At 46.0% G+C, this 16,154-nt stretch overlaps 1 protein-coding gene and 1 non-coding gene across 8 annotated transcripts in view; both read left to right on the forward strand.

Annotated features, from left to right (window-relative positions):
- The window catches only part of LDLRAD3 (low density lipoprotein receptor class A domain containing 3), a 187,068-nt gene that overhangs the window by 69,884 nt on the left and 101,030 nt on the right, over positions 1–16,154 (forward strand). For all 7 annotated transcript variants that reach the window (XM_011356832.2, XM_023528682.1, XM_023528683.1 and 4 more), the window contains one exon: positions 1,845–1,979. In XM_011356832.2, the coding sequence (XP_011355134.1) occupies positions 1,845–1,979 (135 nt within the window). The remainder of the gene's footprint in view (positions 1–1,844; positions 1,980–16,154) is intronic.
- On the forward strand, positions 4,781–4,899 carry LOC111737859. Its single transcript, XR_002779590.1, has one exon. It is a non-coding gene; the product is annotated as a 5S ribosomal RNA (ribosomal RNA).

Below are 16,154 nucleotides of genomic sequence, written 5' to 3' on the forward strand. Positions count from 1 at the left end.
GAAGCTGAAGGCCACCGTGGTGGGATGCGACGGGTTTGGAGGGCTGCCTTGGACAGAAACCGAATGTGATTTGTGGTTTTGGGTTTCCCCATTTTGGTTTTGGCTGAAGTCAGACCTTGGTTTCAGCTTAATCAAATTGAACCATTCTCTGGCCCACAGCAATTTAAATAATTAAAACTTCGTTTTCAGGCCAGACTCCTTTCGTTTGACTTTGTACTGGTCCATCATCTTCAAAACTAGGAACACTGGCTTCCCCTATCCCTCTACCTCCTCTGACCTTTCAAATCAAACTTTCTGAGTTGAATAGTTAAAAAATAACTTTGCAAATCCTTCAGGTTTACGGAGCCCTGTGAAATTTACAGTCCTCACAGCCATGGTTTCTGTGTATCTTAACAATAGCTCAGTGAAGCATACGGGGAAGGTCTATGACAGCTGCCATCTTGCAGTTAAGGACCACTGAGAGACTCTGCAGCTGACTTGCCCTTGATCCTATAGCAATCCTCTGTGCTGGGCCTGGCGCCCGCTCTAGTGCTCTTCCCACAATGTGTAATTCAGGGGTGGGCTCAGTTCCTCACCCAACATCCAGGATGCCCCCTCTTATCATCACTAATCTCTCTCCTTCAGAGAGGGTCATCCTCTGGGGGACCGAGACAGACATAACTGGGGGAGCACATCTAATAATCCGAGACCGTGCTACGTGTCAGACTCTACGCTATACATTTTGTTACACGTCATCTCAGTTGATGCTCAAATTAATGCTGTAAGTAGCAGGAGCAGCTTGGTGGGCCTGCGACCGGCACAGCCACACAGGGCTCGTGCTTAACTTAGAAGAGTGCCATGCTTGGTTTTATGCCCTGCTTCATCTGTATTTAAATAATTTTTGAACAGTTGGCCCCACATTTTTTTCAGTTTGTACTGGGCCCTGCAAATTATGTAGCTGGTCCTGTCCACAGATCCAGAAACCGAGGCTCGAGAGGTGAAGTAATTTGCCCAAGATTATACAGCTAATAACTGGCAGAGCTGGGACTGGAGTAATTTCTACTTTGCCACTTCATTTATTAAAAATAGAGCCCCGGAAAAGCCTTGTTTGAATTGCACTGCAAGGAACAGGGAAGTGAGGTAAATTGCGCTATAGAAATACTGATTTTCCATGGAGATTTGCTTATAAGTAGTTTATGGTGACCTCACACTGGCCAGTTTCCAGCCTTGTCTTTGATGGGGGGGATCATATCTGTCATTTCTTTTAAGGTTCCTGAAGGTTCCTGGAATAGGAACCCTGACAGGCTGACCAAGTGGGTTAATGGGCTTCTTTGGTTGCAAAGAAGAAATTGAGACCACTGAGTTTGCTTGGTGAGCCATAAAGATACAGGAGGAATAGCTATTGGACCAGATGATGCCATCACCTCCTCAGTGACAGACGTCCCTGGATCCCTGATCAGCTGCTCCCTCTGGCTTTGCTTTTCTCTATATATCTCTTTTGCTCCATCCATTCCACTCTCAGCTCTCCTGAGACTTTCAGGTTTGCCCAGGCCCCTCAAAGGCTGCTGGCCTGCCTAGAGGTTGACCACCTGGGGCGAGGCGCTGCCCTCTGGCCATGTGGGTATGGTTATAGGATATCAGCATGGTGACTTGGGGAAAGGGGCTTTGAGAATGAGGCAGAGTGAGTCTTGCCTGTTCAGGTCATTGGCTGGCTAGTGTTCCAGGACAGGCTCTGAGTCAGCCATCGTAGGTGATGAGCTCACTGCTTCCTGAGCAGGACACACTCCTGGCTGGAGAACCTTTTGGGGTGTCCCGTGGGGACTTGCTGGCCTCCCTGATGACCTGGCTCTGTTTTCCTCTCACAGCAGCAAACCCTCTGCTTTGCTCCACTGCCCGTTACCACTGCAAGAACGGCCTCTGCATTGACAAGAGCTTCATTTGCGACGGGCAAAATAACTGTCAGGACAACAGCGACGAGGAAAGCTGCGAAAGTTCTCAAGGTAGGAGACGCCCGAGCGCTAAGAAATGATTGCAACACCACACCGCAGTAGCACCGAAGGGAGAAAACACCACCCGTACCCACCTCCAGATACAACAGCTGTCTTAACTTTTGCACTTTACCTTGCAGTCCTTGTGCCATGATTTTAACTATAATGCACCTACCGTTTGTTTCCCTCATGTCTTAAATATCAAATATATATTTTTCTCTTCAATATTGAAATTTGCCCCCGCTGCCTTCCACACTGTCACGGGGATCCACTGTGGTTTTCTGAATTACTGCGTTGTTGGGGGCCATCGAGGTTGTTTCTTTCCATCGAATTACTCGTTCAGGGCAAATTCCGCCGAGTGTGACATCTGCGTGGTTCACGGCTCCACCTCGTCATACAGCTGTTTGAAATTATTATTATTTTTTTTTTACTTTAGACGGCTGCTAGCATTGTGTGCACATGTCAGCTCCACTGTAACACCCCAGGCATTCTATGCCGTTCCATTTTTCCCGTGTTTGCTAATTTGGTAGTCATAGAACGATAGTTCTCCAAATGCTGTAATTTGCATTCTCTGATTATGAGCAAAGTTAACATTTTCCCCCATGTGTTTGTTTACTACTTTGTTTCCTCTTGTGTGAATCGCCTACTCATATCAGGGCTCTCGGTCTCAGAGCTATTTTCTGGAAGCTGAAGGATGCAGTTGGGGGATGGAAAGATGAGCTTTTTAGGGAACTCAGAAGGATGCAGTGGGGTCATATCCTCTCTCATGAAAACCAACCAGGTACATTTCTTATTGACTCTTTTCCAGTAAACATGTATTTTCTTCAGCGGCGAGAGGAAAATGCAAAGATTTAAAAATGTTCGTCCATTTTAAGACATACTAAAACGTATATATTTCTGTTATAAACTGGTATCTGTATGCAGTCTTTTTTCACTTAATATTATATTGCCGTGATTCACGCCTATTATTATTTGTTGGTACAGTTCATTTTCTTGACTGTTATTCAGTATTCTTCTGTTGTAAAGGTACCACAGTTTATAGGTTTAATAAAACTGTAAAAAAGAAAAGCCAGAGAAAGATGGTTAACTGACTAACCCATTAGTTGGGAGATAGAATGCATGAGAGAAGCTCCATGAAGTTAGATGCAGGTTCTTTTCGAGGTCCTAGCTTTTATTTTGGTTGGCGTTTATTATGTTGTTAAAAATGAATGAATGAACAAATGTGTTATGAATAGACAGACCACTGGCAAGAATGGGTCACAAACCGGGGATTATGATTGATCCAAATCTATACTCCTGAGGACCATAGACAAGAAAATACAAAATGTACATGAGCATAGACTTTGCCAAAATGTGTGCAGAGAACAGCTCTGGGAGGTGAGTCTTGGATAAAATTTGCCTCTGATTGTCTTTGCCTAGAAAATCCCCTCCTTGAGTTTTTGCTTCAACAGAGGGTCTCAGAGTTTGAACCTCAGCAGCATCGGCATCGCGTGGGGAGTCCTTGGAAATGCAGAGCTAAGGCTACACCCCATACCAGCTGAATCAAATGGGGAGCAATCTGTGTTATCACAACCCTCCCAGGTGATGCGAATGCACTTTAAAGTCTGGCAACCACTGTTCTACACTGAGAGGTTTCTAATCTTGCCATTTGCCTAGGAATTTCTAAACTTCTTAGCCTTAAACAAAGTTACATTTTTATAAACTAAAAGTTATGTCAGTATACCTCCTGTGGCATGTGCCACCGGCAGTGAGAGATTCCAAATGCAGGGAACAGTAGTCACAAAGTCAAGTAAATATTAGTATAGATAGGAGGGACTGAGGAAAATTTTCTGTAAATATTATTTCTTACATAGTTTCTTATGGGTTTACTAGATTCACTTACAGTGCCCTGAGAGGTTCAGCAAAAGGCCTCCCAAGTCTAAAACTTGGAAGTTAGGGAGTTCGTCCTGATGGTTTAGATAGTGCCTCTCCGCTTCACATGCCCATCTCAACATTTTGCTGAGGCAGAGTTTTGCTTGCCCTGAAGAACTGTCCCTGGGTAGGCTGGTTAAATTAGTATTTCTAAATCCAGCTCATTTCTCTCTATCCATATTGTACTTTCATAATACAAACATGAGGTATAGGACAAGTTGGTGGTGGGCACATACACCTGAAGCAAATACCTTATTGGAGCAACCTTCCTTAGCATCTCAGCTTTGAGCCTTCCATACCCAAATGACAGTCCTCTTAGAAAGTAAGCTCTGTTTGCACATGCTCTCAGAAAACAAGTCGCATTAGGATGTGGGTAACAACTGTTGGTTAACAGTTGTTACCAACAGTATAACAGCTTCTGAGCAATGGTGCTTATTGTGAAAGGGTGCATTGTCATTAGCTACCTAAGAATGGGAAGCCTGCCTTTTTTTTTCTTGCCTCTTGAGTCCCAAAGAGTCCTACTGAGTAGCACAAAGTCCTGCACACAGTAGGTTTAATAAGTGCTAAAGAGTGGAAAAGATATCTTTGTCGGGTGTCATGTTATTAAGCTGTGTTCAACTTGTACCGTATGTGTTTTTAAGTTATGTGAATTCAAGAACCCACAATCTGTTAAAATAATCATAGTAAGTATTATTATGATTGTTTAAATAAAGTAGATAATTCTGTTGTCCCCTCGGGGGAGCATGTCCTGCAGTGATCATGAGATGGGGGCCCGCTGTCCCCTTGGCCACTCTGCAGTTCTGCATCCGTCTTATGATAGAACGTCCCCCTGCTCCAAGTGTGACTCCAGTACTGAAGGGTATTCTTTCTTCCTATCAGGTAGCCTCTGAATGCAAACCAAAGTCTACGGCCATGCCACCCTGAACAAGCCCGATCCCGTCTGATCTCGGAAGCTAAGCAGGGCTGGGCCTGGTTAGTACTTGGATGGGAGACTACCTAGGAAGACCAGGTGCTGTAGGTGTAAAAAATAAAAAAAATAAGAGATTGTAAGCTGACAAGGTCCTTGCAATCTGTGAGGTCAACCAAGGGTTGCCTCGCCTATAAATAAAAAATAAAAAAATAAATGCAAACCTATTCCTAATTTTGGTGCTTGAACAAAGGAACACCAGTGTACCAGTGCTGGAGGAAAACCTGTCACATGAGCTTTTGAGCCCCCGGGCTCCATGTGGTGTCTTCCTGAAGAATTTCAGAGGCATCTCAACTAGACAGTACATCATCTTGTACCACATCAGATTTGACCCACTGTCAACATTCTCCTAACCTTACTATACGCTGGGTACTGTGCTAAGCACCTTCTGTGTGCGAGCTCATTTAGTCCAAATGTATCCTGTCTGCTTCTGCCAGGCTGCCAGTCCTTGAAAAATGCATCTTCGCTTTCAATGGATGTGGGAGAAGAAAATTATATTTTATAATGTTTATTTTGATGGAGTGGAGAAAACTGGCTCTGCGACAGGAAATACGGTGTTTGAAATACTTTTCTTCTGATATGAAGAGGGCACGGAGGAGTGGTGTCCCCACGCTGGCGACAGCAGCTTGTGCACCGCTCCTGCCTTCTTCCGCTCGTCCGACTTGGTTCCCTTCCTTCTCCTCGGCCTTTACGGCCGACCGCGAACTGTCAGGAATCGGAAGTGGGAATGGGACTGTGAAAGGAGTCATTACCAGGCCTTTCTATTCCATATGGGATGTATTACACACCAGGGAACCCATTGAATTTTAATTAGGGCCTCATCGATTGGAAACATAAGCTGTTTACCAGGTAATTCCAAAAGCAGTGGCTTTGGAGCAGGCTTGCATGTGGATTTTCTGTTGCCTAGGATGTCTCTTTGGAGGGTCGGGGTACATCTGAGGGTCAGCAGGTGCTGCCATGCACATGTGGGTGTGGCCAGCACTCAGATGACCTTAAATATGTTGAATTCAATCCTAATTAAACGGATTCTTTCCCGCTTTGGATAAATGACTAAATGTGGCAGGCAGCCTTTAAAGGTCCCCACCCCTTGGGGTACACTCCCCGGTATAATCCTAATAACCCTTTGAACACGATCTGGACTTTGTGACTTGCTTTTTTAAAAAAAAAAAAAAAAAATGGTGGCAAAATACGCGTAACATAAAATGTCCTATCCTAACCATTTTTAAGGGTACAGTTTGGTAGTGTTGAAGTATATTCACATTGTTATATGCCTATCTCCAGAACTTTTTCATCTTGCAAAACTGAAACTCTGTACCCATTATATAACACCCCTCCCCTACCAATTCTCCCCTCCCCCCAGCCCCTGGCAACCAATGTTCTTTCTGTCTCTATGAATTTGACTACTCTAGATACCTCATGTAAGGGGAATCTTACAGTAGTTGTCTTTTTCTGACTGACTTATTTTTCACTTAGCCTAATGCCTTCAAGTTTCATCCACATTGTAACATGTGTCAGATTTCCTTCCTTTTTAATTAAGGCTGAATAATACTCCATTGTATGTCTGTCCCGCATTTTGTTTATCCATTCATCTGTTGATGAACGCTTGAGTTGCTTCCACCTTTTGGCTATTGTGAATAATGCTGCTGTGAACATAGATGTACAAATTGTGACTTGCTTTTAACAAAGAGAATAGCATCAAAAGTGATGGGATGTCAGTTCCATGATTAGATTACAAAAGACTCTGGCGTCTGTTTTGCTTACTCTCTTTCTCGTTCGTGCTGATGGAAGCCAGCTGCCATGTTTTAAGCTGCCCTATGGATAGGCCCATGTGACAAGGACCTGGGGAGGGCTCTGACCAGAGCCACTGGAAAACTAAGGCCTGCCTGTAGCCACCTGCGTGAGCTTGAAAGCGTCTCCTCCTCTGGTCCAGCTATCTGAGCTATCTGAGGCCCTAGCAGACACCTTGAGTGTAGCCCTATAAGAGGCCTTGAGTGAGACCTAAGCTCCTCCTGGATTTCTGATAGAAACTGTGAGATAATAAACATTTGGGTTGTTTTTTTTTTAAGTCTCTGAGTTTTGGGTTATGTGGTAAGTAGTCAGTAATAGATAACTTATACACTGAATACCTCTCAAGTGGGCCCCAATTCTGATCGCTGTGGTCACAGAGAGCTTATGAAGACTCAGGTGATGTGCGGGGGTCAGGCCTTCGGAAGGAGATCCGGCAGGGCGTTTACAAAGATCGCTGTAAGAGTTGGGCACCATTCCAAGCATTTGACGTATGTTTCCCCAGTTAGTCCTCACGACATCTCAGTGAGAGTGGTCCTTCCCACAGAGAATGAGCCCCGCTTTCTAGATGAAGAATGCGAGGACCAGAGAATTTGTTCATGGTCACGCCACGTCCACACAGCGAGTAAGTGGTAAAGTCGGCATGGAACTCCGGTCATCCAGCGCACAAACTAATGTTCTTCGCAGTTCTCCATGGCTCTTTGTCGCCCTGTGAGACTGCCGTCTGGTTGTCACTGTGCTGTGACCAGGAACACCAGGCAGCCGATGCAGCCCTTGGTCCTACACGCTCGGGGGGGAGGCTGTGTGTGAACGCTGGCGTGTTCTTCCTCTTTCAGTACTCAGGTCTTCCTTTCAGTGAGAAAGATTAATGATTCCTTTCCACCTTTCCACCTCATGAGGGATGCTGGGACGTTAAGCCCATCTGAGGAAGCCGCCAGTGCCAGGATAGTTAATTGAGTATTTTGGCAGTTGGGTTGCAGTTTCGTTATCTTGCTTGCTGTATTCTGGTGATAACGCTTAAGAAGAATCTGGAAAGTTGGCAGTGAGGTTTGGCACCTCACCAGAAGCTAAGTGACAGCTTTGTCCTATTTCTTCTGTAGAATTATGTGTGCGTGTGTGTGTGTGAGAGAGAGAGCGTGAGCGAGCGCACAATTGTTACTGGCATTTTTGTCAACGGGCAGGTAATGTGGGTCCCCTATCTTCCAGGCCCTGCACTATATGCAGGCGACACGGAAGTGCTCTTGACTCTTCTCCTGTTGTGTCCTTCCCCTCAAATCCATATGTCGAAGTCCTAAACCCCAGCACCTCAGGATATGACTTTATTTGGAAATAGGGTCATTGCAGATATAATTAATTAAGATGAGGTCAAACTGGAGTAGGGTGGGTCTCTAATCCAATGTGACTGGCATCCTTATAAAGGGCAGATTTGGACTCAGACATACGCACACACACAGGAAGAATGCTATGTGAACATGAAGGCAGAAATTGAGGTGACGTATCTTCAAGACAAGGAATGCCAAAGATTCCCAGAAAACCACTGGAATCTGGGGAAGAGGCATGGAACAGGTTCTCCCTATGGCCCTCAGCAGGAACCAAACCTGCCCATGTCTGGTACCCAGAAGTGTGGGACAGTGACTTTCTGTCGTTTAAGCCATCCCTTTGTGGTGCTTCATTACGGTAGCCGTAGCAACTGTTACAGCCCCCAAGAGGTCACACTCGGGCAGGGCACAGCCATACACAGGTGCCACAGTAGACTTATGGACAAGGGGATGCGAAACTGTCAGTGAGTGGCCGAAGTGCAAAAGCACAGTGAGACAAGGACCTGCGAGGAATGTGTAGAAAAGGCAAACTCAGGATGCTCTGGAATGAATGCCACAGGAATCTGCAGGGTGCGGAAGGCCTTCTTGAGAAAGAGGTGCTGAGTTTGAAACCAGAAGGATAAGGGGGAGTTCACTGGCCAAGAGGAGGGGCGGGGAGGGGGAAGAGGAACTACACGTCAGAAGATCCAGAATTGAGAGACAGCGAGGTGCACTTGAGGAGCGGATGATCCGCGGGGCGTCCTTGGGATGGACAGAAAGAGAATAACTAACTAGGGAGGGAGCTGGAGTGATCGTGCTGGCCTGTGGACTGGTGGCCTCCTGGAAAGCCACGTGAAGGATTTTGGACTTTCTCCAGTGGGCAGTGGGAAGTCACAGACTAGACATGTGAAGGTGGTAACAGCGGGAATAGACAGAGAAATGGCTTCAAGAAGTATTTGAGACTAGCATTGCCAAGGTTCGATGATAAACTGGATGAGGGTGGCAAGGGATAGAAATAGCCCATGGAGGTTCGCCATGGTTTGCTAATTCTGCAGACCTGGAGGAGCTGCTCTGTTTTCCAGGTGTGCGTGCTTTTTGCCCTTCTCCTCAAGGCTCCCCACTAGGCGAGGTAATTGAGAGTAAAAGGAGCTTATGCCTTTGGAAGAGACCTTTGCTTTCTGTTGCAAGAAAACCGAGTGTCTGAGCAGCCAAAGATCATTTCTGGAGAAATCATGGTGAGCAGTGAGATGGGAAAAGGGCTAGTTTTTAGTTCAGTTTTTCAAATACAAAAGGAAGAGAGCTTTATATATTTTTTAAAAAGAGTCTAGATTTAGGGGATCCAACCAAAAATGTCACAACCTAGAATTTGATGGGTAGTCAATACTTACCACAAAACTCATGGCTGCCCAGTGATGTCAAGAGCTTCGTTAGAGGGGCCCTCAGAAAGAATTGTCACCCCAAAAGAATTCATTTGGCTTTACTTAGAATAAAACTGCTGAAGGAATGCAGAAGCCTTTTTTTCCCACTTTTAATTTGAGCATTTGAAAGCCCAGCTGGGCTGGGAAAGGCAGAAATGCTGACTCCATTGGAAGAAACAGATGGAGGTCAGGAGAGGTTGATTGCCGCCTCTCTGTACCTATGGGGTTTTCTTCTTAGTAACTGAGCTTTTGCAACAGGAGTTTGAGGATTTCTAAAATGTCCGTCATTTAGAAGCAAGTCAGAATGATTCTGCACTGAGGATGGTGATTGCTTCCTGATCTCATAGTCCCTGTAGGAATCTTCAGAGCTTTTAGTCTCCTCCATTCCTTGCACATGTCCCTCTTTCTCTTCCTCTCCTGGCTCCATCTGTCCCTTTCTCTCCCTGGCATGTGTTATTAGAGTCCCACCTGGACACTTGGCAGAGCATGCCTCTTCCTGAGGTGGATGGACCAAGTTTCAGGGCAATGGGACCAAGCATGGGACTTGCTGCCCGTCTGCAGGTCTGCTCTGCAAGTGTTCTAAGCCGCAGGACTGCTGTGCTGTGCTGCTTGGTTATGCAAGGGACCTTGTCCATCCGGTCCATGGATAGCGTGTGGCCCTCAGCTCCCCGCACCGCCCCCAACACGTCTGTTTTCTTGACTCTTCCTCATAGTCGTCCAAACTCAAATCATTTGCAGAGTGCCTGCTATTGTCCAGCCCCACCCAGGTTCTGGAAGAAATACAGAGCTAGACCAGATCAAAGCAGCTCACTGTCTACAAGGGAGAAACTTAGTGCCCTATAGATAATGACCCTAAATACTCTGATAAATGCTGTCACAGATGAATGAGCAGTATGCTGTGGGAGACACGAGGACATGACTGGGCCAGCGAAGAATGACTGTTTTTCCCAGGGGAATGTGAAATCTCTGCCCAGAGATATGAAATCTCCACCTAGTCTTTAAGAATAAACAAAAATTGACCCATAAGCAGGCACCAGGCTGAGCATCTAGCCAGAGAAAGTATCATATTTAAAGACAGATTCCTTATGACCGGAGCACAGTGTGCGTGTGTATGTGCGGTGGGGGATATGCGGGGACGTGAAGCTGTCGGGGTAGGTCGAGGCCAGCTTGTGAAGGCCTCCTCCTTGCGTGCTTCAGTTGGAAGGTGGAGCCAGAAGAAGAAAATCAGGAGAAATGAGATGCTCAACTCTGGAAAAAGAACTCACGGGAGGGGCTAATTATCACTGCACACAGTGAGAATTTGATTCTCTGCGGGTCTGATTGAGCTCTGCTCTCCCATGGGCAGGGGAAACCTAATTGAGACTTGGGGATACTGTACATGAATCTGGAGAATAATAGATCCTGTGAATTCTCCAAGATGAGAATAGTTTGGGAGGGCAGAGGTGATGGGAACAGTCGAGATATTCCCACCCTCCCACTCTTGACTAGTGTCTTGAAAATCTTTCTTAGGTTATGCAATCCAGTAATTATCTTTCTTCTTTTCTCTTCTCTTCTCTCCTCTTCCTCTCCCTCTTCCTCTTCCCTTCTCTTCTCTTCTTTTCCCAAGGCTGGCTCCCTGAGAGCTCTGTGGCCTGTGAAAAGTGGAAATGTGCTCTCGTATTGTAAATATCTTGCCATACCCGCCCCCAAAACACTCCCAGCACTTCTTTCTCTCTGTTTCTCTCTGGAAACTCAGCAGGTTATCAGTCTGTGTAACCTTTGGTTCTAGAATGCCACAAAATGACAGTGACCTACATTCTCCATCTATGAGTTTTCTTCCTTGAGATCTTGTGCCCTCCATAATGTGTGCACCACTCCAATTTGCATCAGTAGGTCAGCTTTTATTGAGGGTCTCCTTTTGCAGAACACACTGCTAGGTGCTGTGTGAAGTCAAGATTATTCCTAGGAGCTGCTCCATTATCTAGTAGCTTATGTTTCAGTTGGAGAGGAAGACCAGGGATACACAACCACCCCTTTGACCAGCACTACCAACTTGAAAAATGTCACGTGAAACACGAACACACCATATATTCTGGGTGCCAAGGTATTGTAGATGTGATATGTTAGCTGTCCTGTCCTCAGCTCCTTTTAGACTGTCCACTCAGGACCTTAAGGCAGAAGGGCCAGCCTTCTGCTCTCCAAGACGGCTGCCATCACCTCAGCCGCTGTCGACCCAACTAGGCATGGGCACCAGACCGTAGGCCCATCAGTTTATGGGCTGGCCAACAGTGAGTCAGAGTATCTCTCTCAAACTCAGATATTCAGGGCTGAATCAGCCTTAGGAGGCTCAGCAGACATGTAGGGATAGGATACAGCCACATAGAAGCCACAATTGGGGAGGGTAGAATTCATTGTAGAGGGTGCTAGTCTGCCTGGATGTGTAAGAGGCCAGAGGTAGCAGATGGAGAAAGTATTTGCTTTATCCTGGATGGCTTCCCAAGTCCCCGCTCTAGTTCCTATGAGGCCCAATGTCTCTACCTTCAGTGATGCTTCTGTGTCCTAGAGTAAGCCTTTCCTTCCATTAGAACTGACTTGAGTGGGTTGCATGAGATAATCTATTGTAAGTGCTCAGTGTCAGTCATTCATGGCGTCATGGAAGACGTATTGCGTACTTCATACAAACAAAAGAGCGAGAAGATGGGCAGTGTACAGAAAAGAAGGCTGTGTGCCAATCCTTTGGGGACCTTTAAGATCTAATTTCTAGTGTTCCTTCTCTGATTCCTTTTGGCATTAGGTTCTTAGTTTGGAAGACCTGAAGTGGTCCACAGATTCTGTATTAGTCAGGAAATAGGCTAAGCTGCTATAACAAACAGACCGCATTATACAGTGGCTCAAATAAGATGGTGGTTGTAGTTGAAACAAGTGCCTTATACGAGAGTTGCAGTTTTTTACATATAACACCCCAGAGAGGAGCAGCCTGGACCAATAGGGAGCTCTGCCCGGCTCAGGGCTCTCAAGGCCACTCCATGGTCACTATTTCCCAGGCGTTAGGATGAAGGATAAAAAGGGAAGACCAAGCCAGGCTGGTTCATTTTTAAGGCGATGACCCCAAAGTTGCACACGTTACTTTTATTCATAATCCAGTGCCTTGAATTTACTTAGTCCTTGACCTCACCTATCTGCAAGAAAGGCTGAGAAATGTATTCTTTATTGTTGTGGGTACTTATATGCTCAACTAAAACTCAGGAAAACCTCTTCTGAAAAGGCAGAAAGGGAGAGTGGATGGACACTAGGGAATAATTAACCACAGTCCCTGCCACAAGACTCTTTTAAACTGGACCAATAGTTCAAAGGTTGGCTTAGGCTAATAGCATGTCCTTTGGTTTTTTGCACTGACCACTATGAGAACACAGTCTTTTCTCTGAGTGTCATTAATCCACACAGCCTGAGAGAGAACACTCAGTGTGCGCTTTGCCTCCGTGGGCCCTCTCAAACAAAATGTATCTGAGCTGGAATGCCCTGCAGTGCCAACAGGAGAAACTGAGGTACACATCCAATAGAGGCGACCCCCTTCGTCCTAAGTGTCTAGTTAAAGAGATCCTGCAGAGATTTCGTTCCTTCTTTTATGGACCCTTCCATTCTAAACTTGTAGTGACCATTTAAGGGCCAAGTTTTTACCTTGATTTTGTAGTCTGATCAAGGTAATAGTTCTTCTTTTGATGACAGGAAGCTGACTTTGATTTTGCTTTTTGTACAGAAGTCAGTGGGCCTCAGATGTGGGTCACTTTGAATCTGAGGGAACTCTCCGAGGACATATGCTTTGTTCTCATTATCTGATTTGTTAGGCAGTCTTTCCCACCACGTGGCTCAGAACCTTTTATAGATTTTCCTTCCAACTCTTTCGGTCAACTAGTGGCTGCCTGCTTCCCTTCTGGAAATAAGCTGTGTATTTGTATTTGGGGGAAGTGACTCTATGGTGTCTTCCTCATCCCCATGCGACCCACGGCCCAAATCCTCTCTGACTTTCTGCCAACCTCAACGTGGCAGTTTTAAAGTACATCCAACAATTCTTTGGCTTTTGTCTCATCAAGAAGTGGAGGCTGTGTTCTTCCCTTGGAAACTGGGCCGACTTATGTGCCCGTTTTGACTAAGAGAGTACGGCAGAAGTGATGCTATGAGACTTCTATGGCTAGGATGTTAAGGCTGTGCAACTTCCTCCTTGCTCTTGGAACACTTCCTCTTGAAAGCTTCGGCTGCCATGTAAACCGTTCCATTTCCCTCAGGCCACCATATTGTAAGGTAGCCCAAACTAGTCTTCTCAGAAGCCATAGAGACACCCATGAAGAGAGAGAGAAGTGCCTGAGCAGCCCCGGGCTGCTTCAGCCACTGTCTGACTTCAAGAGTATGTGAAACCTGGAGTCAGAACCACTGCTGCTTTCCTGAATTCCTGAACCACAGTCACTGTGACAGATAACAAAATGTTGTCGTTTTGAGCCATTAAATTGGGGGGGGGGGTGATTTGTTATGCAGCAGTAGCTCATAAGAACCTCAGTCACTCGAAAAGCATCTCCCTGCAGCATTAATCTGCAACCCAAGGTAGAGAAGCTGATTGGCTCAAATCCTCCACTGGGCCCCATGCTTCCCAAGACGGCTTTCATGCACACTCGTGTTCCTGGGCTCGCTCGAAGATGGCCTTGCATGTGTAGGCCAGCAAGGCTCTTGGCCCCCAGACTCTGCTGGGTCATGTCTCAGTCACAGAAAGTTCTGCCCAGTCACCCCACAGGCTCATTCCCCAAATGACACCCCAGCCCTTCCTCCCCTCAGGCATAACCCACTGCACTGCGTAAGGTGCTTCTGACAGAAGCTGAGCCTGCATTCCTGACCCACCGGGTCCTCAGCAAGAGACTCACACCTGGGGGTGTGGAGTTTGCCCTCCCTGCCAGCCCTGTGCTCAATGCGGGGGACACAGAGGAGACCGTTAGCTGTGAGAAAGTTTTAAAACTCTATCAGGCTTTAGGTCTACATTTTAGGAGCAAGCTGATTTCCAAGACCTCTCCATCAATGGTGCCAGCCATATTCATGATATAACACATTAAGAGCCCAAACTTTGCATGCAGTCAGTCAGTAGCTCTGTGACTTTGAGAAAGTTACTTAACCACTCTGAGCCTCTTCAGCCCCTCGGATTGCTGGAAGGAAAATGAGAGCAGGCCCTTTGCTCAGAGCAGATACCCTTGAACGTGGGTTTTATTCCCCATGCGTCAACAGTCCCTCCATGTAACCAACAACCTTTATAGCTACCAGCCTGAGCCTTTTCATCTTTGGAGAAACACCAAATGTAGAAGAATCAGGTGAGCCCTCCAGGGTACTCTGTCTCTGACAACTAACAAGATTTTTATCCTTCCACCTACCAGCAAGGAACCAGGCTCCAGGCTTGGTTCCATCTGGCATCTTTCTTCCTGGCCTGAAAAAAGAGGAAATAGCAGTGGAATGTTCCATTCAGATATGGAACCATTCAGATATGGTGGGGCTGGAGCAGGGCCTTCCACCAGCTCAGCGGTGATAGGGATGCTCAGGAAGGACATTTGTTGTCTCAAGTGTCTCAATAATGACATCCTCAGTTATGTCCTTAGAGAAACTGTCTTAATGGTAAGTGACAGAGGTGAGTCTCTTATTGTCCTTTGTTCATTCAGCAACTGTAATTGAGTGTTAGACACTTGGGATTCATCATTGATTAAGAGAGGCCCCTACATTTTGTGGTTCTCTCCATATCTAAGGAATGGCACCAGTTTAAAAGCTATGTGTAAATCTCGATTAGTCAGGAGGAAATCACTTTGATTATTTACCAGGAAGAACAAAGACTTGCCTTCTTTTCGCAAGCATAACCTTTTTGAGCAAAAGTTGTGAGGCAGACTCTGGACGAAAAAAGAGAAAACGTCTCCGGTGTGCTATCATCCGTTCTAGACAATCATACTTGGAGACATTTGGAAAAGACGAGTTGCCTCAGCCTAATTTATGGTGTGTTTTCTATTAGAATTGCAAAATTCACACAGTCAGAGGGTGTTAAAATGTGGCTTCATTTGATATTTAATACATGCTATATTTAAAACTGGTATATGAACGGAAATGTGAAGCACAGACGAGAAGGAACTCTACTAATTTGCTGGATTCTGAACTAATCTTGGTTCTGCTATTGTCTTTTTTGTTGTTGTTCCCATCATTGTTCCTTATCGTTTTTCATGAAAAGTGTTTTGAATCAGAACCATGCCTTGGATTTTCAAAATTAGTCAGCTAGATTGAACCTGAAGCCTCTCATCGCTCCAGCCGAGCTGGAACTGAACCATCGTTGCCCGAGTCCCTGACTCCCTGCTCTGTCTGACAGTGTGACAGGAGGTCTGACAGCCAGGGCTGCAGCAGCATCCGTGGGGCCGAGGTTCCTGTGGGCCCTGCCAGTTCAGGGGCCATGTCAGTATTAGAAGAAATGCCTTAGGGGAAACAGCGGTTTCTCTCTGCTTGGCCGACCCTTCGGCTCTCAATCTGGTGGTAAAATTTGGATGATTCTGTAAGATGTTTATATCTTCTGCAAAAAGTTCTGGAAAATTGAATCATAGTTCCATGGAGATGGAAGTTATTAAAGGGGAGGGCGGTATGGCCAGTGTCTAGGAGTATTTGGAGCTAGAAGAGTACCCTGGAGAGTAGTTACGGCGATGTTTAACCAGCATTAAGAAATGTAGGGGGAGAGAGGTTACTGGGAAATGTTGGTGAGCTTCAGAATGCTGGGGCAGAGGGTGGAGACATGATGGGCATTTACTGGGTGGGGTCGGGGAAATTT

The sequence above is a fragment of the Pteropus vampyrus genome, unplaced genomic scaffold (genome assembly GCF_000151845.1).
Source record: "Pteropus vampyrus isolate Shadow unplaced genomic scaffold, Pvam_2.0 Scaffold31, whole genome shotgun sequence".
NCBI lineage: Eukaryota > Metazoa > Chordata > Mammalia > Chiroptera > Pteropodidae > Pteropus > Pteropus vampyrus.